This window comes from Sus scrofa, chromosome 6, assembly GCF_000003025.6.
Source record: "Sus scrofa isolate TJ Tabasco breed Duroc chromosome 6, Sscrofa11.1, whole genome shotgun sequence".
NCBI classification, from domain to species: domain Eukaryota; kingdom Metazoa; phylum Chordata; class Mammalia; order Artiodactyla; family Suidae; genus Sus; species Sus scrofa.
The window spans coordinates 120,963,756-120,986,461 of NC_010448.4; the positions used below are offsets into that span (position 1 = coordinate 120,963,756).

General features: G+C 35.4%; 1 protein-coding gene across 6 annotated transcripts in view; it reads left to right on the top strand.

The window, feature by feature from the left end:
- Positions 1 to 22,706, top strand: part of KIAA1328 (KIAA1328 ortholog) — a 365,621-nt gene that overhangs the window by 293,439 nt on the left and 49,476 nt on the right. For 3 of the 6 annotated variants that reach the window (XM_021096286.1, XM_021096287.1, XM_021096290.1), the window contains 2 exons: positions 13,354 to 13,532; positions 18,123 to 18,239. In XM_021096286.1, the coding sequence (XP_020951945.1) occupies positions 13,354 to 13,532; positions 18,123 to 18,239 (296 nt within the window). The remainder of the gene's footprint in view (positions 1 to 13,353; positions 13,533 to 18,122; positions 18,240 to 22,706) is intronic. The other 3 variants (XM_021096288.1, XM_021096289.1, XM_021096291.1) reach the window with 1 other exon arrangement.

Below are 22,706 nucleotides of genomic sequence, written 5' to 3' on the forward strand. Positions count from 1 at the left end.
TAAAATATTTACCTTATATACTACAGTCTTACTAAAGACTAGGGCATGCTTAGGGGTTTTTTGGTTTGTTTTTGGTTTTTGTGGGGATTTTTTGGTAGAGTCCTTAGGATTTTCAAGTTCATAGTAATATTTTCCACGAATAATAACAGTTTTATTTATGGCTTCCAAGCTTTATGCCTTTGATTCTTTAAGTAACTGCATTGGCTAGAACTTTCAATATAATATTGAATAAGAGTGATTAAAGGAGACATCTTTGCCTTATTCTCAAGAAAAACGAATTCAGTAATTCACCAACAAATATAACATAAAATATAGATTTTTGGTAGATGCCCTTTATCAGATTAAAACAAATTCCCTTTTTTTATGTGAACATTTTTATAGTTTTTGATACATGTTGCCAAATTACATTCCAGAAGGTTTGTAGCCATTTATAAACTGTAGGACTAACAATATATAACTAAATTTTCTTGTTAAAATAACTTTCCTTTTATTCCTACTTTGCTGAATTATTTTTCAGAATTTTGTCAGATGCTTTTGTAATATTTATCAATATGATAATATAGTTTTAGCACCTTTATTCTTCTAATGTGATGATTTACATGAATTTATTTTTTAATATTAAGCCAGCATTACATTTTGGAAAAATACTCATTTGGCTATGATGTAATAGTATATTATATATTGCTGGATTTGATTTCTTAATATTTTGTTGAGGATTCTTATGTCTGTGTTCATGAGGAATACTAGTTTGTAATATTACTTTAGTATAATAATCAGGTTATGCTATCACAAGGTAAGATAGAATGAATTAAGAAGATTTCCCTTCTCTTCTGTTTACTGACAGTTTGTGTAAGGCTGGTAACATTTCTTACTTAAACATGATAAAATATACCAGTGGAACTATCAGATTGGTTTTTGTTGTAGGGGTATTTTGATTATAAATCAGCTTAATAGACATTAGGCTACTCATACATTTCCTGTTTCTTCTTGAGTCAGTTTTAACAAAGTATATTTTTCAAGAAACGTGTATATTTCATTTCATCTTAGCTATTGAATATTGTAGCATTAAGTTGTTCATGAGATAGCTGTAATATTCTTTCACTGTCTGTAAAATCCTCTCTGATTCCTGATATTCCTGAACTGAGCTTTCTCTTTTTCTTAGTTTTTCTTGGATTAGAAGTTTATAAATTTTATTAATATTTTCTTTTTGGGTTTTTTTTTTTTTTGTCTTTTTAGGGCCGCACCTGCAGCATATGGAGGTTCCCAGGCTGGGGGTCCAGTCGGAGCTGTAGCTGCCAGCCTACACCACGGCCACAGCAGTGGGGGGATAAGAGATATGTCTGCGGCTCACACCACAGCTCACGGCAACGTTGGATCCTTAACCCACTAAGCGAGGCCAGGGACGCGTCCTCATGGATACTAGTCGGGTTCATTAACCACTGAGCCATGATGGGAATTCCTATTAATATTTTCTAAGGGCCAACTTTTGTGTTTCTTTTGTGTTTCTATTGTTGTCTCTTTTATAGATTTCTGCCCTTTATGTTTCCTTCCTTCTACTTGCTTTATATCTAACTTGCTCTTCTATTTCTAGCTTCATAAATGTAATATTATATCACTGATTTTAAACTTTTCTAGTAAAGGAATTTAATTTACCTATAAGCATGTAGTCTTGTGTTCCTCAAATCTTGATATATTTTCATTAATTTCAAAAATTTTATTAATTTCCCTTGTATTTATTTTTGACCCATAAGTTATTTAGAAAAATGTTAGAGCTTCCAAATACTTGAGATTTTTCTAGATTACCTTGGCTTTTTATTTTTAATTTAACTCTCTTGTAATTATATACTTTGTAAGCAATTATTCTTTTGAAATGTATTGAAATTTATTTTTTTCTGTTATGTATTTTTTTATTTTTTTTATTACTCAAATGAATTTATCACATCTGTAGTTGTATAATGATCATAACAATCTGATTTCACAGGATTTCCATCCCACAGCCCAAAAATTTATTTTATGACTCAACATATGATTTATCTTGGTTAGTATCCCATGTGCATCCTTAAGTATTTGTATTCTGCTATTGAATGTTCTGTATATGTCGGTGTAAATCAAATTGACCAATAATGGTGTTGTTCAGTTCTTCCAGAGCCTACTGAATTTTTGTCTTTTTTTTTTTTTTTTTTTTTTTTTTTTTTGCTGTCAATGGATAACAAAGAGATGTGAAAGTCTCCAAATATGACTGTGAATTTTTCTACTTTTTTCCTTTTATCTGTTTTGCTATGTGTATATTCAAACTGTTTTAGATGCATATATATTTAGAACTATTATGTTGACTGATGATTGGCCTCTTTAATCATGAGAAAATATTTTAATTATGTTGAAATGTTTCTGTCTCTAGTTTGACTTTTTTTTCCTCAAGATCTACTTTATTTGATATCACATAATCACTCTAGCCTTCTATGTGTGTAGTTTGTATGGCTTATCTCCTTCCATCCTTCTGTGTCCATCTACCTATTCTTTTAAATTTAAAGTATGACTCTAGGAAACAACATAGGGCTTGGGTTTGCATTTTTTTTTCCTATTATGACAATCTTTCATTTGATTTGAGTGTTTAATTCACTTTAATTATTGATAGTATTGGGTTCAAGTCTTAACATTTTGCTTTTTCTTTTTTCCTTCCTGTTAATGACATCTACTCTTTGTTCCTCTATTCTCCTTTTTTACTTTTTTGGGGGAATGGGAAGGGGAGAAAAATAAAAATTTTTTATTTTAATTCTTCTAAAATTTTACTAGCTATCCCTCTTTGCATTTCCTTTAGTGATTTCTGTAGGGATTATAATATGCTTTCCTAACTTGTTAAAAAGTCTGTATGATACTAATATTGTGCCATTTTGTATAAGCTATAAGAACTTTTATATTTTATATTTACCTCCCCATTCTCTGTGCTATTCTTTTCATGTATATTACAGTTCAGTTCATTATGAATCCCATACTTTAAACATTTATATAACTTTTAAGAACATTAAGGAAGAATAAGAAAATACAAACTTTTATATTTATTCACATATCACTATTTTTCTTATTAATGATTTTTATTTTTTCCATTATAGTTGGTTTACACTATTCTGTCAATTTCTACTGCCCAGCAAAGTGACCCAGTCTCTCTCTGTCTCAAACACACACACACACACACACACACACACACACACACACACATTCTTTTTTTCACATTATTCTCCATCATGTTTCATTATAACTGACTAGATATAGTTCTCTGTGCTACACAGCAGGATCTCATTGCTTATCCATTCCAAAGGCAATAGTTTGCATCTATTAACCCCACATTCCCATTCCATCCCACACCCTCCCCCTTGGCAACCACAAATCTATTCTCCAAGTCCATGAGTGTCTTTCCTGTGGAAAGGTTCATTTGTATATAGGCACTATTTCTTTCTTTTTTTTTTCCATATTTCCTTCTGTTCATTTTGTTATTTTTTTTTACCAATTCATTTTATTTTTAAGGTGATTTTAAAGTTTTATTATTATGAACACTGCTACTCCATGTAGACATTCTTTACCACTCAAACTTACAGAATTAAGCCAATTCTTTTTTTTTCCCCCCCACTGTACAGAAGGGGGATCAAGTTATCCTTACATGTATACATTACAATTACACTTTTTCCCCCACCCTTTCTTCTGTTGCAACATGAGTATCTAGACATAGTTCTCAATGCTATTCAGCAGGATCTCCTTGTAAATCTATTCTAAGTTGTGTCTGATAAGCCCAGGCTCCCGATCCCTCCCACTCCCTCCCCCTCCCATCAGGCAACCACAAGTCTCTTCTCCAAGTCCATGATTTTCTTTTCTGAGGAGATGTTCATTTGTGCTGGATATTAGATTCCAGTTATAAGTGATATCATATGGTATTTGTCTTTGTCTTTCTGGCTCATTTCACTCAGTATGAGATTCTCTAGTTCCATCCATGTTGCTGCAAATGGCATTATGCCATTCTTTTTTATGGCTGAGTAGTATTCCACTGTGTATATATACTACAGCTTCCTAATCCAATCACCTGTCGATGGACATTTGGGTTGTTTCCATGTCCTGGCTATCGTGAATAGGGCTGCAATGAACATGCGGGTGATGTGTCTCTTTTAAGTAGAGTTTTGTCCGGATAGATGCCCAAGAGTGGGATTGCGGGGTCATATGGAAGTTCTATGTATAGACTTCTAAGGTATCTCCAAACTGTTCTCCATAGTGGCTGTACCAGTTGACATTCCCACCAGCAGTGCAGGAGGGTTCCCTTTTCTCCACAGCCCCTCCAGCACTTGTTATTTGTGGATTTATTAATGATGGCCATTCTGGCTGGTGTGAGGTGGTATCTCATGGTAGTTTTGATTTGCATTTCTCTTCTAATCAGCAGTGTTGAGCATTTTTTCATGTGTTTGTTGGCCATCTGTATATCTTCTTTGGAGAAATGTCTATTCAGGTCTTTTGCCCATTTTTCCATTGATTGATTGGCTTTTTTGCTGTTGAGTTGTATAAGTTGTTTATATATTCTAGAGATTAAGCCCTTGTCAGTTGCATCATTTGAAACTGTTTTCTCCCATTCTGAAAGTTGTCTTTTTGTTTTCTTTTTGGTTTCCTTTGCTGTGCAAAAGCTTTTCAGTTTGATGAGGTCCCATGGGTTTATTTTTGCTCTAATTTCTATTGCTTTGGGAGACTGCCCTGAGAAAATATTCATGATGTTGATGTCAGAGAGTGTTTTGCCTATGTTTTCTTCTAGGAGTTGGATGGTGTCCTGTCGTATATTTAAGTCTTTCAGCCATTTGGAGTTTATTTTTGTGCATGGTGTGAGGGTGTGTTCTAGTTTCATTGCTTTGCATGCAGCTGTCCAGGTTTCCCAGCAATGCTTGCTGAATAGACTTTCTTTTTCCCATTTTTATGTTCTTGCCTCCCTTGTCAAAGATTAATTGACCATAGGTGTCAGGGTTTATTTCCGGATTCTCTATTCTGTTCCATTGGTCTGTCTGTCTGTTTTGATACCAGTACCACACTGTTTTGATGACTGTGGCTTTGTAGTATTTCTTGAAGTCTGGGAGAGTCATGCCTCCTGCTTGGTTTTTGTTTCTCAGGATTGCTTTGGCGATTCTGGGTCTTTTGTGGTTCCATATAAATGTTTGGATTGTTTGTTCTAGTTCTGTGAAAGATGTCATGGGTAATTTGATAGGGATTGCATTGAATCTGTAGATTGCTTTGGGTAGGATGGCCATTTTTACAATATTGATTTTTCCAATCCAGGAGCATGGAATCTCTTTCCATTTCTTTACATCTTCTTTGATTTCTTTGCTTAAAGTTTTATAGTTCTCGGCATATAGGTCCTTTACCTCTTTGGTCAGGTGTATTCCGACGTATTTGATTTTGTGAGGTGCAATTTTAAAAGGTATCGTATTTTTGTATTCCTTTTCTAATATTTCATTGCTGGTATACAGAAATGCAACTGACTTCTGAATGTTAATCTTATATCCTGCTACTTTGCTGAATTTATTAATCAGTTCAAGGAGTTTTTGGGTTGAGTCCTTAGGGTTTTCTATGTATAGTATCATGTCGTCTGCATACAGTGACAGTTTGATCTCTTCTCTTCCTATATGGATGCCTTTTATTTCTTTTGTTTGTCTAATTGCTGTGGCTAGGACTTCCAAAACTATGTTGAAGAGCAGTGGTGAGAGTGGGCATCCCTGTCTTGTTCCAGATTTGAGTGAGAAGGCTTGCCATTTTTCCCCATTGAGTATTATATTTGCTATGGGTTTATCATAAATGGCTTTGATTATGTTGAGGAATGTTCCCTCTATAACCACTTTGGCAAGGGTCTTGATCATGAATGGATGTTGGATTTTGTCAAATGCTTTTTCTGCGTCTATTGAGATAATCATATGATTTTTGACTTTTCTTTTGCTAATGTGGTGTATGATGTGATTGATTTGTGTATGTTGAACCATCCTTGTGAACCTGGAATGAACCTACCTGGTCATGGTGTATAATTTTTTTGATATGTTGTTGGATTCGGTTGGCTAAGATTTTGTTGAGAATTTTTGCATCTATATTCATCAATGATATTGGGTGATAGTTTTCTTTTTTAGTGGTATCTCTGGTTTTGGAATGAGGGTGATGGTGGCATCATAGAATGTCTTTGGGAGTATTCCTTCTTCTTCAACCTTTTGAACGAGTTTAAGGAGGATGGGCACCAATTCCTCTTTATATGTTTGATAGAATTTGCCTGTGAAGCCATCTGGTCCTGGACTTTTATTTGTAGGGAGTGTTTTTATGGCATCTTCAATTTCATTTCTAGTGATCGGTCTGTTCAGTTGGTCTATTTCTTCTTGATTCAGTTTTGGCAGGCTGTAAGATTCTAGAAAATTGTCCATTTCTTCCAGATTGTCAAACTTGTTGCCATATAGCTGTTCATAGTATTCTCTTACGGTTTTTTGTATTTCTGCAGTATCTGTTGTGATTTCTCCTTTTTCATTTATAATTTTGTTTATTTGGGTTCTTTTTCTCCTCTTTTTAGTGAGTCTGGCCAGGGGTTTGTCAATTTTGTTTACCTTTTCAAAGAACCAGCTCTTGGTTTTATTAATTTTCTCTATTGTTTTTTGAATCTCTATTTTATTGATTTCTTCTTTGATCTTTATTATTTCCTTCCTTCTGCTGACTTTAGGTCTTTTTTGTTCTTCTTTTTCTAGTTCGTTTAGGTGGAGGGTTAAGTTGTCAATTTGGGATCTTTCTTCTTTTTTGAGAAAGGCCTGTATTGCTATAAATTTCCCTCTGAGCACTGCTTTTGCAGCATCCCATAGATTTTGAGAGGTTGTGTCTTCATTATCATTTGTTTCAAGGTAGTTTTTAATTTCCTTCTTGATTTCCTCATTGACCCATTGGTTTTTTAGTAGCATGTTGTTTAGTCTCCATGTAGTAGATTTTTTCTCTTTCCTTTTCCCATGGTTGATTTCTAATTTCATGGCATTGTGGTCAGAGAAGATACTTGAGATAATTTCTATGCTCCTAAATTTATTGAGGTTAGCTTTGTGTCCCAGTATGTGGTTGATTCTTGAGAATGTTCCATGAGCATTTGAGAAGAATGTGTATTCTGATTTTTTTGGATGTAGTGTCCTGAATGTATCAATTAAGTCTAACTTTTCTATTGTTTCCTTTAGGATCTCTGTTGCTTTATTGGTTTTCTGTCTAGAGGATCTGTCCATTGATATGAGGGGGGTATTAAGGTCTCCTACTATGATTGTATTCCCATCAATTTCTCCCTTTATGTCTGTTAATATTTGTTGTATGTATCTGAGTGCTCCTATATTTGGGGCATATATGTTGACAATAGTAACATCCACTCCTTGGATGGATCCCTTAATCATTAAGTAGTGTCCTTCTTTGTCTTTCTTTATGTCTTTTGTTTTAAAGTCTATTTTATCTGATATGAGTGTTGCGACTCCTGCTTTTCTGTCATGTCTATTGGCGTGAAATATTTTTCCCCACCCTTTCACTTTCAATCTATATGTATCCTTTGTCCTAAGGTGAGTTTCTTTTAGGCAGCATATTGAAGGTTTTTTTGTAGGCACTATTTCTGATGTTCTTCGTTTCTTTCTATAGATCCAGGTTTCCATCTGATATCATTTTATCTCAACCTAAAATGAAAATTTTTTACTGTTTTTGTTTGTCAGAAAATATTGTTTCTCATTCATTTTGGATGGATATTTTTATGAGCAGAGTTCTGGGATAACACTTTTTTTTTTTCTTTTAGCACTTTAACGATATTGTTCTACTAGCTTCTGACTTTCATTGTTCTTATGAGATGTTAACTGGCAATCTTATTCTGTATATAATTGACAGTTTTCTCTGGTTGTTTGCAAGATTATCTTTGGTTTTCAGCAGTTTGACTGTGATCTGTGAGTCAGAGTTTTTCACCTAATTTGGGAAATATTCTGCCATTTTTTCTTTAACATTTTTTTTTCAAATATACTTTCCTACCCCATTCTTAGTCTCTTCTTCTGCAACTTGTTATTTTTGTTAGGCAGCTTAACATTGTCTTTACAGTCTCTGAGACTCTTAACAGTTTTCTTCAGTCTTTTTTTCCCCTTTCTTCAAATTGGGTCACTTCTCTTGATTCTGCCATAGAATTCACTTACTATTTAACTTTTCATCTCCATTTTCCAACTGGAATTTCAGTCACTATAATTTTCAGCCATAGAGTTCCTATCTAGCACTTTTTTAGAACTTCTGTCTCTGTGTGCTGAGACTGCCTATCTTTTCACTCATTAAAACCATGGTTGCCTTTATGTCCATCAATGTATTTATAATATTTGATTTTAAAAAGTCTTTATCTGCTAAGTCCACCATTTGGGGCATCTTTTGATTGATTTTAATCAACTGATTTTTTTTCTTTATTATGGATCACATTTTTTTCTTTTTTGTCTGACAATTTATATTATACTCTGGGTAATATGTATTATATGTAGATGATACATTTAGAGATGTGGATTTTATTACCATTCTCTAAAGAATGGTGATTTTTCTCTCTCAGCAATTTAATTACCTCCTATTCACCTTGAACTTTGATAGGTTTTGTCATATGCTTTGTAGAGGTCAGATGTCTGGAAAGCCCGAGGTGTTTTCCAAACCCCTCTAAATTGGTAAGACTCAGTCTCCAAACTCTTTTGTTCCTGTGTGTTTTCTCATAACTTGATTTCAGACTTTGTTACAGGTTTACAGTAAGCCTTTGTCCACATCAGTGCCAGGACATGTAACTTCTCCCAACTTTGCCTAGTTTGTATTATTTCTGTGTTTATATTTTACTTTCAACATTGTAGCAGCCATTCTTAGAGCAGTGAAAAACAAAATAAACAGTAGCAAAAAATCTATAAAGCTAAAAGTTGACTTTTTGAAAATGTAAATGAAATCAATAAGCCTTTTCATGATGATCAACCTAATATAGAGGGGAAAACAAATTACCAGTATCAGGAATGGAAAAGAAAATCTCACCATAGATTCTAACAATTATTTTTAAAGTAATTAAAGAATATTATGAACAAGTTTTGCAAGTACATTTGACAACTTACCTTTTCTCCATGTCCTCACTCAAATTTTTTATTTATTGTCTTTTTGCTGATAGCCATTCTGACAGATGTGAAATGATATCTCACTGTAGTTTTGACTTGCATTCCTCTGATGATTAGCAATGTCTTTTCATGTGCCTGTGGCTATCTGTATATCTTCTTTGGAAAAATACCTTTTCAGGTCTTCTGCCCATTTTTTAATTGGGTTGTGTTTTTTAAATATTGAGTTGTATGAGATGCTTATGTATTTTGAATATTAACCCTTTATCAATCATATCATTTGCAAATATTTTCTCCAGCTTTGCTGTTCAAAAGCTTTTAAATTTAATCAGCTCCCACTTATTCATTTTTGCTTTATTTCCTTTGTATTAGAAGACAGATCCAAAAAAAATATTGCTGTGATTTATGTCAAAGAGTGTTCGCCTATGTTTTCCTCTAAGAGTTTTATGGTTTCCAGTCTTACATTTAGGTCTTTAATCCATTTTGAGTTTACTTTTGTATATGGTATAAAAACATTTTCTATTCCATTCTTTCACATGTAACTGCCCAGTTTTCCCAACATCACTTATTGAAGAGACTGTCTTTTCCCCACTGTATATTCTTACCTCCTTTGTCATAGATAAATTGACCATAAATGCATGGGTTTGTTTCTGGGCTGTCTGTTCTGTTCCCTTGATATATGTGGGTTTTTTGGTTGTTTGTTTGTTTGTTTTTGCCAGTACCCCACTGTTTTGATTCCTGTAGATTTGTAGTATATTCTGAAATCTAGGAGCATGATACCTCCAACTTTGTTCCTTTTTTTCCTTAAGATTGCTTTGGCAATTCAGATTCTTCTGTAGTTTCATATGAATTTTAGGGTTATTTGCTCTAGTTCTTTGAAAAATGTTATGAGTATTTTGATAGGAATTGCATTGAATTTGTAGATTGCCTTGGGTAGTATGGTCAATTTAACAGTATGAGTTCTTCCAATCCATGAACATGGTATATTTTTCCATCTGTTTGTGTGTCTTCAATTTCTTTTGTCAATGTCGTATAGTTTTCCAAGTACAGATCTTTTACCTCCTTAGTGGGTTTATTTCTAGGTATTTTATTCTTTTTGATATGATGGTGAATGGAGTTGTTTTATTAATTTCTCTTTCTGATAGTTCATTGTTAGTGATTAGAAGTGCAGCAAATATCTGTATATTAATTTTTATCCAGCAACTTTACCAAATTCATTGATAACCTGTAGTGTCATCAATTAGAATTTTCAATGTATGGCGTTTTGTCATCTGCATTTTAATGGGTGAATAATATGCCTTGTCATCGACTATCATAGTTTATTTACTCATTCTCTTATTAGATGATATTTGCCTTCAACTTTTCACTATTATAATAACTCTGCAAAGACCATTTGTAAATAAATATTCATTTGCTATTGTTTATGTAATTCTGTAGTATAACCTCTTAAAAGTGATGCAGACACCTTATGCACCTAAAATAGAGAAATTACATTTATTATGCCTTTCAGAAACAAATAGCTTAAAGCTTTCTCATGCACCTTTTACTCTCTTGATTTCACCCTGAACAGAATTGCTTGTGAGTTAAAATTACACTAAGCACCTGATGTTTTTCTGTTACCTTCCTAATTTTTCGTAACCCCTGAAAAACATACTCTTTTGCAAGTATACCTGTTCTAGAAGGGTCAGGATGTGAAAACCTGGAAGACCACCAAGACTATGCTGCAATCTCCTGATGCCAGCTCCAATGACTAGAATTTTACAAAAGAAAGAATGTGTGCCTGTCCTAACCCTGCTAACCTTATTTTTCTCCTTTAATACCATAAAACATCCTTAAGTTTTCCCCCAAAGGAGGGCACAGTCTTTAAGGCCCTAGCAGCCGTGACCTCCTTTGTCTGTCAAAGCAATAAAAACTCTTTTTCCTTTGCCCAAAACTCTGTCTCTGTATTTCTATTCAGCACCAGTGGACAGAAATGCATATATTGGCAACAAAAGTAAAATTGTAGGATGGTAGATGCATTTTTATTTTATAGTGACAAATTATTCACAAAGGGGTTATATCCCAGTTTGCAGTTTCTCCAGAACTATATTAAAATCTTGTCCCACACCCTCACTGACACTGAGGATAGCATTTTTCCACTTAAGGGAAGATTTTTGGGTTTTAGGTTTCGGTTTTGATTTTTAATGGAAAATCTGGTCTTTTTTGTAATCCTAGGAAAAAATTCATTTGAGAGGAGGAAGAGGAGTTTGTGAATTATAAGAAAAGGAGATGATTGGCAGGCTTTAGTCACAGAGGGCATGAGTCAAAATGGTATTAGAATATGAGTAAAAGGTGTGTTTTTTTCCTAAGACATTAATAGGAGAATAGTTTATGGGTAAAGTTGGAGATAATTGCAAATGATAGAAGAAATTTTTTATATAGTCATCTTTATTTCAGGGAAATTAGAAGCTAATTTCCCTGTTGAAATAGAAGATTACCAGGATAGGATTTGGAATAAAGTTACAGACAAGCTTCTGTGTAAAATAGAAGGAAGAATTCAGTATTGAGAATAATCAGCATTTACTAGCCCTGGGAGCTTGGCTAAACTGCAAATGTATGATTTTGGGGAGTCCAGTAGTCTTGGTTACATTAACTTTTCTGTAAGAACAAATAGAAATGTAGTTGTTGGATTTGCCTGGGTTTGGGGCTTCTGCATTGAGGTGAATTTATCTTACATCCCAAATGATGTAGTTTTATTCTCCCCATTTTCCTGTCCCATGAATAGAAGTTACATGAGCTAAGATACGCATCCACTGGTGGCTCTACGTGGGAAAGTAATCTTTGGGTTCTGATAGAAAAATTAAAAAATTAAGCATACAAATTTAATACATTGCTTTATGCCCATATAAAGCTGTACTACTAATAGTTTGTTTCTTTATACCACTCTGAACATAAAGCCATTTAATTTATTGGTTTTTATTAATAAATTATGATGTGAGCAAACATTACGAAAAATTCTGATCCATACAAAAGAAGCCCAGTGACTTTGAAAGGTTTATGTAATTTAAATCTTGGTCGAGGGACACGTGGGATTCATAGTGGATCCAGCAACATTCTATCAGGTTATTCTTAGCTAGATATTGCCTCTACTTCTGGGGAGTTTAAACATCCTAGTTTTCATTTTTTAATTTTTTATTTTTTTAATTTTTTTTAGGGCCACAGGTGCAGCATAGGGAAGTTCCCAGGCTAGGGGACAAATCAGAGCTATAGCTGCTGGCCTACACCACAGCCACAGCAACACCAGATCTGAGTTGCATCTGTGACCTACACCACAGCTCACAGCAACACTGGATCGCTGACCCACTGAGCAGGGCCAGGGATCGAACCCACATCTTCATGGATACTAGTCGGATTCGTTTCTGCTGCGCCATGATGGGAATTCCCATCCTAGTTTTTAGAATATTAATTTTGAATAAATTATTCTTTTTTTCATTTTGATTTTTAACATTGTTTATGATCATGGGGAAGACAAAACTAAAGAATCATGAGTCTGTGGTGAAGTTGAAAGGGGCTGATGGAATAGTAGGGGATACACATCATCACAACATTTCTCTCTGAAAAAGAAAATGTTGTAAGAGGAAATGTGCTAATGGTGGGAAGTTTACTAGGGAGAAAAATGTATGTATATGTGTTTATTTTCATTAACATTGCCTTGACTCCATATCTGCCTTGTTGACTTTATAACGAAATTATGTGAGGACAGAGACCAATTCTTCCATATGCACTGTAATACTGTTCCTCACATACTTTAACTACATAATAAATACTATAACAATTGAAAATGAGAAACACAAATGCATTTTGAAGCAAATAGGTGATATTTTAATCCCTAATGTTCATTTTTAGTACTCAGAAACATTTTAGTTCTGCAAGTCTTGTTTTAGCATACTTTTTATCTTTATAGATATTCTGATTCTTAGTCATACTCTGTGGCTTTATTAGCAGTTTCATGGTCTTGTGTCTCATTTCCCCAACTCCAAATATAAGCTTCTTGAGGATAAAGACCATTTCTTCTCCAAAATTATTGTGGTAGAACACAAAATAGACCTTCACTAAATTTTTTAAAATATACCTCAATAAAAAATAAGAAAGTTTTTACTGCCAGGAATTGCATTTCAAATCATACTGAATTTATATGCCTTTTTGTGATCTCTACCCCCTTCTGTGCTTTCTACAGCTCTTTCATGTTTATTTTTTGCAGTTTATTGAAGTCAAAATGTGATGGCTGGATGCTTGGAACATCACCATCCATCAAAAATTATCAAGACTCCACAAACAATGGAGAGAATAGAAGGGAGAAGACAGTTGGGTTTCAGTCACATATGGAAGATAATGCCCCATGGACATGTCAAAAGAAAGATACATGTTGGCCCCAAAGAGGTAAGCTCAGTATCTGTAGCAGCAAAGTGAGAAGTATCGGCGGCAGGTGGCTGCTGGCTGCTGCTAGCCATGAACACCAGGTGATTTCCTGTGACCCTGAGCAAAACTTAAGCGTGTTACAAACTGACATGTGCCTGCAGGCCACAGGTAGCACATCTCCCAGATCAGTGAACTGCGTCAACATTTTTCTTAGAACCCACATGAGAAACTATCGAACATGTCCCTCTTTTTAAAGGCAGCAAACTGTAAGAATTCTTCCACAGTAAATATGGTCATAGACACAAAGTAACGCTCAAAGTGAATAAAGAAGACAAGAAATTGAACATAAAGCTTTGCTGGGAAAGTAAACTTTGACCACAATTAATCCTGAATTAACTGGAAATACAGGGAGGGTAGAAAAGAGGTCATTGTGGCTAAAGTAAATCCTCATAAGTCTCAAACCTCTATTGCCTAGCAGTCTTTTAAGTGCCAGCAATCCTTCCTATTTTAAATGTCATAGATATTTTAAAAAGAAACTAATTATAAATAATTATATGAAATGTTGAGGAAAGCAGTCATATTTAATTGCATTTCCCAATTGTTTCCGAAGTGGCTTTTGGCTTAATCTGTTCTGGAATCATTAGGAGAAGGATTCTGGGGCAGAATGGAACAAGGCTGAGCTTCATTGGTCAGAAGAGATGTACAGAAAACAAAGGGCCCAAAGAGGTCTCAGAGTCCCTTTCACTCATGTGTCTCCCAGGTGTCTTTGCTTCCTGTTCACAACCATTACCCTTATCTCCTTCTTGTTCTCCTCTTTTTTACTGGGCTAGCTAGCACTGCCCACCTCTAGTGTTGATCAGCTTTTCCTAATTTCTCTGCCTCTCTGAGAATTGGGCAGTGCTTTATGAGATTTTGCAGGTGTACTGCACTCTGCCTTTCTTCATCAGTTCTCTTGTTTTTTCATTTTAATTATGATTGATCTAAAAATCATTTAGTTATCTCCCAGATAATTAAGAGATGATAATTAGTCCAAACTTCTGAAGGGAGACTTTTTACAATTTGAAACAAAAGCAAGGGTACATTTTCTTTGACCTAAAGCAAAAGTTCTGCAGACCTCTGTTATTTCAGGACAACTTAGAGCAACTTTTGTCTTTTTAGACTTTGCTAACCAAAAACAAAAATGAAATTGAGGATATTCTGTAATAAGCTATATGGGGAAGGAATCTGAAAAATAATGGATATATGCATTGTTGATTCACTTTGCTGTACACCTAAAACAAACACAACATTGTAAGTCAACTCTACTCCAATACCAAAAAAGAATTTTTAAGGGAGAGATGAGGAGCAAACACAAATTGTGGTGGATGGCCATGACCACAATGAAAGAAGAAGAGAGAGGAAGGAAGGAAGGGGGAAAAAGAAAGAAAGAGAGAAAGAAAGGGAGGGAGGGGGAAAGGAAGGAAGGAAGAAGAAATTAAGGAGAGCCACTGTCTGAGATGGACTCTTCTCCACTTTCTCTATCAGTAGTCCTTTAGAAATGAAACTCTTATTTTTGGCTCCATCTGTTCTTTGTCACTGCACTTTGGAGAGTGGAGAACCAGTCAAAATTGGTGTGGTGGGTGCACTGCACAACTTAACAACAAATTTGTGTTGTGTGTCAGCACGAAGATAAAATGGCAAAATGAAAAAAATATGGTGTAATAGCAAAGGGACAAATAACTTCTGCTATTGGTTAAGACCACAGAAACATTAGAAATCTGCAGTTGAAAAGGCACTTTGAGAAATGTTTCATCAGGCCAGCCCTGACCATGGTAGAGGTTAATCTCTCCCAGGCCCAGCTACAGAAGCCAGAAGTCTAGAAGGGGCTTGTGTCCAAAAAAAAAAAAAAAAAAAAAAAAATCAATTTCTAATTTGAAACAAAATCATTTTTGACTAACAGGGGTTCAGAACCCATTATTTTTTGCTATATAGTTTGCTGACATTTCAGCACTTTCTGTTGTGCACAATGAATCCTAATAGTCGTCTTACAGTGTTACCATACCAATCAATGGAAACAAGAGAAAGCTGTTACAGTTCTGCAGCTGTTTTCAGAAACAGTTTTCACTCATGGTTTTATTTTTTTCATTTTTTTGCTCCCCCCGCCCCAGTTAGCACTATATTGAGAAAAATAGGGAAGTTTTCATTTTTTTAAAAGAGCTTTGTTTCAAGGTATTCCCAGAAATTATTAACTTTTTTTTCTACTTATGAGAAATGCTGTCATGTATTTTTCTCTTCTTTTATTCCTATACGCATTAGCAGAATTATGATATACCTGATCATTAGGGGAGCAAGAGTTGCCCCTTTGAGCCATTCTGCCCGTTGCAAAACTGATAGACACAGATTGCAATCCAGGGCAAAGTTACTAAATTGGCATTTGCTGTAGGAGACAGACTTTCCAAACTGTGCTGCAGCAGGATGGGACACCCTATTTAGCATAAGGCCAATGACCTAACACTAATTGCCCAAGTTACACTGCTTGGTTTAGCATCTCCTTAATTGCTTTCCCCTCTTTAGCATGTCTGAATTTTTAAGTATATTATTCTTCTGTTTTATATCTTTTGTTACTTTTTGTTGTCCTTTAATCATTAAGTACTACATAGGACATTTACTGCAGGATCATTAATCTTTATTATCAGTCTCTTACTCCTTTTCCTCTCCTATCTTTCTCACCATTCTGTCAACTTTATTAATACAAAACATGTTTTCACAAAAAAAGATCAGATTCTTGTCTCAAGAAATAACCTCGTGATTGCAAAAATATCAGTACAGTACAGTATTGTCAGAATCATCCTTAAAATATAAATTATTTTGCAATCATTAATGCTTAGAATGTTCTATCTTAGTTGCTTTTATTGAGCTCTGTGGAAACAAGGAGAGATTACTTAAGAAAATCCAAACTTAAGACAAGAAATTTAAAGCCAAAAGCATAAATCTTAAAACATCCAATCTTCATTCCTTTTTTTCCCTCCTAACACAGCAGTGTTTTTATTCTCTCCCGGCTCACCTAGAACCTTCCCTCCCTGAACAATCACTAATTCCTTTTTATGAGCGCTCTCAAAGCTGGGGGAATTTTTTTCCAGTTGTGTTGATGGGCTAGCGGAAGTTGTGAGGGCACTGAGCACACATGTCCCAGAATTGAAATGTTAGACCTCAGGGCTCAGCACTTCCCATTCCTAAGTCAGGGTATAAAGCCTCTCCAAAGCCCAGTACTATTTAGAACTACATCCTCTTTGTTCCTGTCATTGATCTCTGAGTCCCCTCAACACTTAAAGAGAGTTTGAGAGAGGCTAAACCTAGAGTAATTTGGATTCACTTGATTATGTTGACCATGCCCTTCATTTTGTCTTTTGAGGGGTTTTTTTAGGTTATATAATATACAGAAGCTGTCACTGCTGGACACTCCCAAACATGTTCTTTTACTAGAAGAGGATTGCTGTAGATTCATCTGAAGTGAGGAATAATCTCTGAAGCTCCTCGTTGTTCCCCTAAGTGAGCCTGTGCTTGCAATGGTGTGAGTGTTCTTTATAACTCATGATGGATCAATACAGAGGACATGACTAAAGAAATAAGCAACTTAGAGTATCCAAAGTATAGAAATCATTTCCATCTTGCCTCTAAAGAGCATTTATTTATGTTCCTTTTATTATTAGCATCGTCATCATTAGTATATGTTTAATCATTAGGAAAGGTAGCACTATATGTTATTGCTGGTTCCCAATAGTCTAAGCTAAAAGATTTGTTAAAAGTGATACCTTTATCAACAGAACACAGAAGACAACCATACTACAAAACTATAAAACCTAAACATATAGATTAAATTGTCCTGCCTAGCCCACTCAAAAAAGAAATTCAAATGCAAGAGACTGACCTTCAGACTTAAAGTTTCTGTATATTGGGTAATCACTTAACCCAGAGGCTTTGCATTTCCCTATTCTCTACAATAGAAAGAAGTATCTCAAAATGTTTTGTAATTGATTATTATTTACATTTTGTATCTTCTCCCACTAGAATGTAAACACTTCACATGTTCCTCACTTCATATTGTATCCTCGCCTCCTAGAACATTCCTTAACATGTAATGGGCGCCCATAATGTGTTTGGATTTTGGGGGGGGGGGCGGTTATGATTTTTATTTTTTCCATTATAGTTGATTTACTATGTTGTCAGTTTCTACTATACAGCAAAGTGACCCAGTTTTATATATATATATATATATACATTCTTTTTCTCAGATTATCCTCCATATTTTCCATCACAAGTGGCTGAATATAGTTCCCTGTGCTATACAGCAGGATCTCATTGTTTATCCACTCCAAATGCAAAAGTTTGCATCTATTAACCCCAGACTCCCAGTCCATCCCACTCCCTCTCTCTCCCCCTTGGCACCCACAAGTTTGTTCTCCAAGTCTATGAGTTTCTTCTCTGTGGAAAGATTCATTTGTGCCATATATTAGATTCCAGATGTAAGTGTTATCATATGATATTTGTCTTAATGAATTAATGTATTACTGTTGATCTTCGAACAACTCAGTGTTGAAATACCTGTCTACTTACATGTAGACGTTTTTTCAGTAGCGAATACTACAGTACTACATAGTCTGTGGTTGATTAAATCTGAGGATGCTGAAAAACTGCCCATACAGGAGCCAACTATAAGTCATACTAGAATTCACCACCATGTTGTTCAGTGTAAGTAAATTCTTTTTTTTTCTTGCCCAATTTTTCTACAGCAAGGATCTAATTAATTAGATCTTTTGACATCACCTTTAGTGATTTAAAAAGTGTGTGTGCTGGTCCCTTTATGTGATGATTGATTGGTAATGTCAAAGAGATATCAGTAAAGATCTTAAAAACAGCACTATTTGAGAACCAAGAATACTGTGGGGTTTTTTCTTTTATTCTAATTGAAATTAAATTTATATACAATAAATTGTACAGGACGTAAGACAGCTTGATAAACCTTGACAATTATGTATGTGTACCCACATAATTAAGTAATACATGTCGTTATTCATGAAAATGTCCCCATCTTCATTTCCAGTCATTCCCCATGAGGCCTCCCTTCTTGGTTTGCAGATGGCTGCCTTCTCCCTGTGTCCTCACGTGGCCTATACCCTGTGAACATGCATCCTTGGCCTGTCTTTTCTTAAGACAAAGAGTCACATTGGATTAGGGGCCACCCATGTGACTCTGTTTAAGCTTAATTACTTCTTTAAAAGCTCTGTCTCTAAACAGTCACATTCTGAGGTATACTGGGGGTTAGGACTTAAATGTATTTATTGGGGGAGGGGAGAGGGAAAGAGGCACAATTCATAACAGCTACTTTTTGCCCAATCTTTTTATGCTCTTTACTTCTTTTTCTTTACTTTTTTTTTTTTTTTTTTTTGTCTTTTTGCTATTTCTTTGGGCGGCTCCCGTGGCATATGGAGGTTCCCAGGCTAGGGGTCTAATCAGAGCTATAGCCACCAGCCTACGCCAGAGCCACAGCAATTCAGGATCCGAGCCGCGTCTGCAACCTACACCACAGCTCACGGCAACGCCGGATCCTTAACACACTGAGCAAGGGCAGGGACCGAACCCACAACCTCATGGTTCCTAGTCAGATTTGTTAACCACTGCGCCACGACGGGAACTCCCTACTTCTTTTTCTTATTTCACCATACTTTCTAGGACTTCTATTACAATGTAGGGTAAAATAGTAAAAGTGGGCTTCCATGCCTTGTTCCCAATGTCATAGAGAAGACAGATAGTCTTTCACCATCAAGTATGATTTTAGCTGTAGGCTTTTTGTAAATGTCCTTTATCAGGTTTAGAAAGTTTTCTCCTCATTTGCTGAGAGCTTTTATCATAATGTGTGTCGAATTTCATCAAATCTTTTTTTCTGCACCTTTTGAGATGGTCATGTGTTTTCTTCTTTGTTCTGTTAACTTGATGAATTATACTGATTGGAAGATATAGGTGGGTAATGCCATTTTTTTAATAATGACCTTGTTAGGTTTTGGATCAAAGTTATGCTGGAGTCATAAATGAGTCGGGAGGACATCAGCAAAAATGGCAGGGTAGGGACTTCCAGGGGCTTGTCCCTCCCCAGAAATGCTGAAAAACACCACATACTGTCAGAACCAACATTATCAGAGCCCTGAAAGATGGTGAATGATTTATAGAAACCAAGCAAATGTTTAACTGAGAAAAAGGCCACTGAAACATGGTAGGAGAACTTTACGGAATTTTGATTTATTCTTGCTGTCTCAGCATGGCAGCAGTCTTGAAAATGGCACCCAAGGTCCAGGTGTTAATATCTGGTCTCAGAGAAAGCAGACCCTTTTCTCAAGGAGTTGCGCGAGTCTGCTTCAACCTGTCTATGGATTTCTCAAAGGGCTGGTACAGGTGGACTGCCTTTGTTTTTCCTACCTCTGAACTTTTTCAGGACAGAGAAGCAGCTACATGAAGGATATTCCCGAGAATGTTGAAAGCCGGATGAATACAGCAGTGCTGATGGGGGTAAAAAAATAACAGCTGAGACAAACAATAGACAACAAAAAACCAACAAACCTAGATAAACTGGACACATTCCTAAAAATACACAAACTCCCAAACCTGACTCAAGAAAAATAGATCATCTGAATAGACCTCTACAAGTAAAGAGATGAAATCAATAATTTAAAAAACTCCCAACAAAGGCAAGCCCAGGTCCAGATGGCTTCACTGGTGAATTCTACCAAATAACAGAAAAGAACTAATGAAAATCTTTTCCAGACTCTTCCCAAAAAATAGCATAGGGAGGAACACTTATTCACCCAGTTTAAGAGGCCAGCATTAATCTGATACCAGAACCAAAGACATAATAAGAAAATTACAGACCAAAAATTCCTTATGAATGTAGATGAAAATATCCTTAAAAAAATAATAGCAAACTGAATGCAGTAGCATATTAAAAGCATTGTATATCATGACAAATAGAATTTTGCCCAGAAATTCAAACTTACTTCAACATATAAAAATCAATTGATGCAGTGTACCCTATTAATAAAAAGAAAAAATATGATCATCTTAACACAGAAAAAACATTTAACAAAATCCAACCCTTCATAGTAAAAACAATAATAAATCAGGAGTAGAAGGGAACTTTCTCAGTTTGATGAAGGGCATCTATGAAAAACCCACCACCAAGATCGTATTCACCTGTGAAAGAAAGATTTTCCCCTTAGATCAGGATCAAGTATTCCCACTGTTACCACTTGTAGTTAACATTTTGCTGGAGGTTCTAGGCAGAGAAATCAGGCAAGAAAAAGAAATAAAACTTACTTGAGTTGGAAAGGAAGAAGTTAACTCTTAGAAGATGACATGCTGTTATACATAGAAAATCCTAGAGAATGCACCCCACCTAAAAGGAAGCTATTAGACCTAATTGCCTAAAAATGGTCAGAGCTAATAAATGAATTTAGCAAAGTTGCAGATCAGAATTTAACACAAAAAAAAATCTGTTGTATTTCTAAACACTAGTGATTAACTACTGAAAAGGAATAGGAAAACAATTCCATTTATAACATCAAATCAATAAAAACACCTAGCAATAAATGTAACCAAGAGTCTAAGACTTGAAAACAGAACAGTGCAAAATATTGCTGAAACAAATTAAAAAAGACATAAATGGAAAGACATTCCATATTCATGGATTTGAAGACTTAATATTGTTAAAAGTGCAGTACCCCCCAAATCCTGTCAAAATCCCAGCAACGTTTTTTTTTTTTTTTGCAGAAATTGAAAAGCCAATCCTAAAACTCATAAAGAATTGTAGAATTCACTGCTGGCTTGGTGCGTTAAGGATCCAGCATCATTGTTGCTGTGGCTCCGATCACTACTGTGGCGTGGGTTTGATCCCTGGCCCAGGAACTTCTAGATGGCTCAGGCATGGCCAAAAAAAAAAAAAAAAAAAAAAAAAGATTAATTTGATTTCATAAAAATTAAAGTTTTCTTGTGTCAGAGAACACTATCAAGAGATTGAAAGCTAGTCCAAAGAATGGGATAAAAATTTGAAAATCATGTATCTTACAGATCTAGTATCCAGAATCTATAAAGAACTCTTACAACTTAAAAACAAAAACCCATTTAAAAACTTGGCAGAGTACATGAATAGACAGTTCTCTGAAGAAAATATGCAAATGGCCAACAAGCATGAAAATATGTTTACTAATCATTAGGGAAACCTGAATTGAAACCACAATAGGACACCACTTTAACCCCCACTGTGATTTCTATAACTTTTTAATATTTTATTTTATTTTATTATTATTAATTTTTTGTGTGTCTTTTTACCTTTTCTAGGGCCATTCCTGTGGTATATGGAGGTTCCCAGGCTAGGGGTTTAATCGGAGCTGTAGCCACCGGCCTACGCCAGAGCCACGGCAACTCGGGATCCAAGCCGCGTCTGCGACCTACACCATAGCTCACACCAGATCCTTAACCCAATGAGCAAGGCCAGGGATCGAACCTGCAACCTCATGGTTCCTAGTTGGATTCATTAACCACTGAGCCACGACAGGAACTCCTAAAATTTTAAATTAGAGAAGATGTGGGTAAATCAGAATCTTCATACATTGCTGCTGGGACTTTAAAATAGTGATCCATTGTGGAAAACAATTTGGTGATTCCTCAGTACATTAAACACAGAATTACCATATAACTCATCAATTCTACTCTTAGGTTTATAGTCTAAATAGTTGACAAAGTGCTTTTAAACAAATTTTTTTTTCCTTTTTTATGGCCACGCCTGCAGCATATGTAAGTTCCCTGGCTAGGGGTCAAATTGGAGCTGCAGCTGCCAGTCTATGCAGGACCTGAGCTGTATCTATGACCTATGCCACAGCTTGAGGCAATGCCAGATCCTTAACCCACTGAGCAAGGCTAGGGATCAAACCCATATCTTCACAGACACTATGTCAGGTTCTTAACCCACAGAGCTACAACGGGGACTCCTCAAACAAATCTGTATACAAATGATCATAGCAACTCTATTCATAATATTCAAAAGGTGGGAACAACCCTTATGTCCATGAATGGATAAGCAAAATACAGTATATCCATACAATGGAATATAATTTAACCATAAGAAGGTGTGAACTTCTAATACACACTACAGTATGGATGAACCTCAAA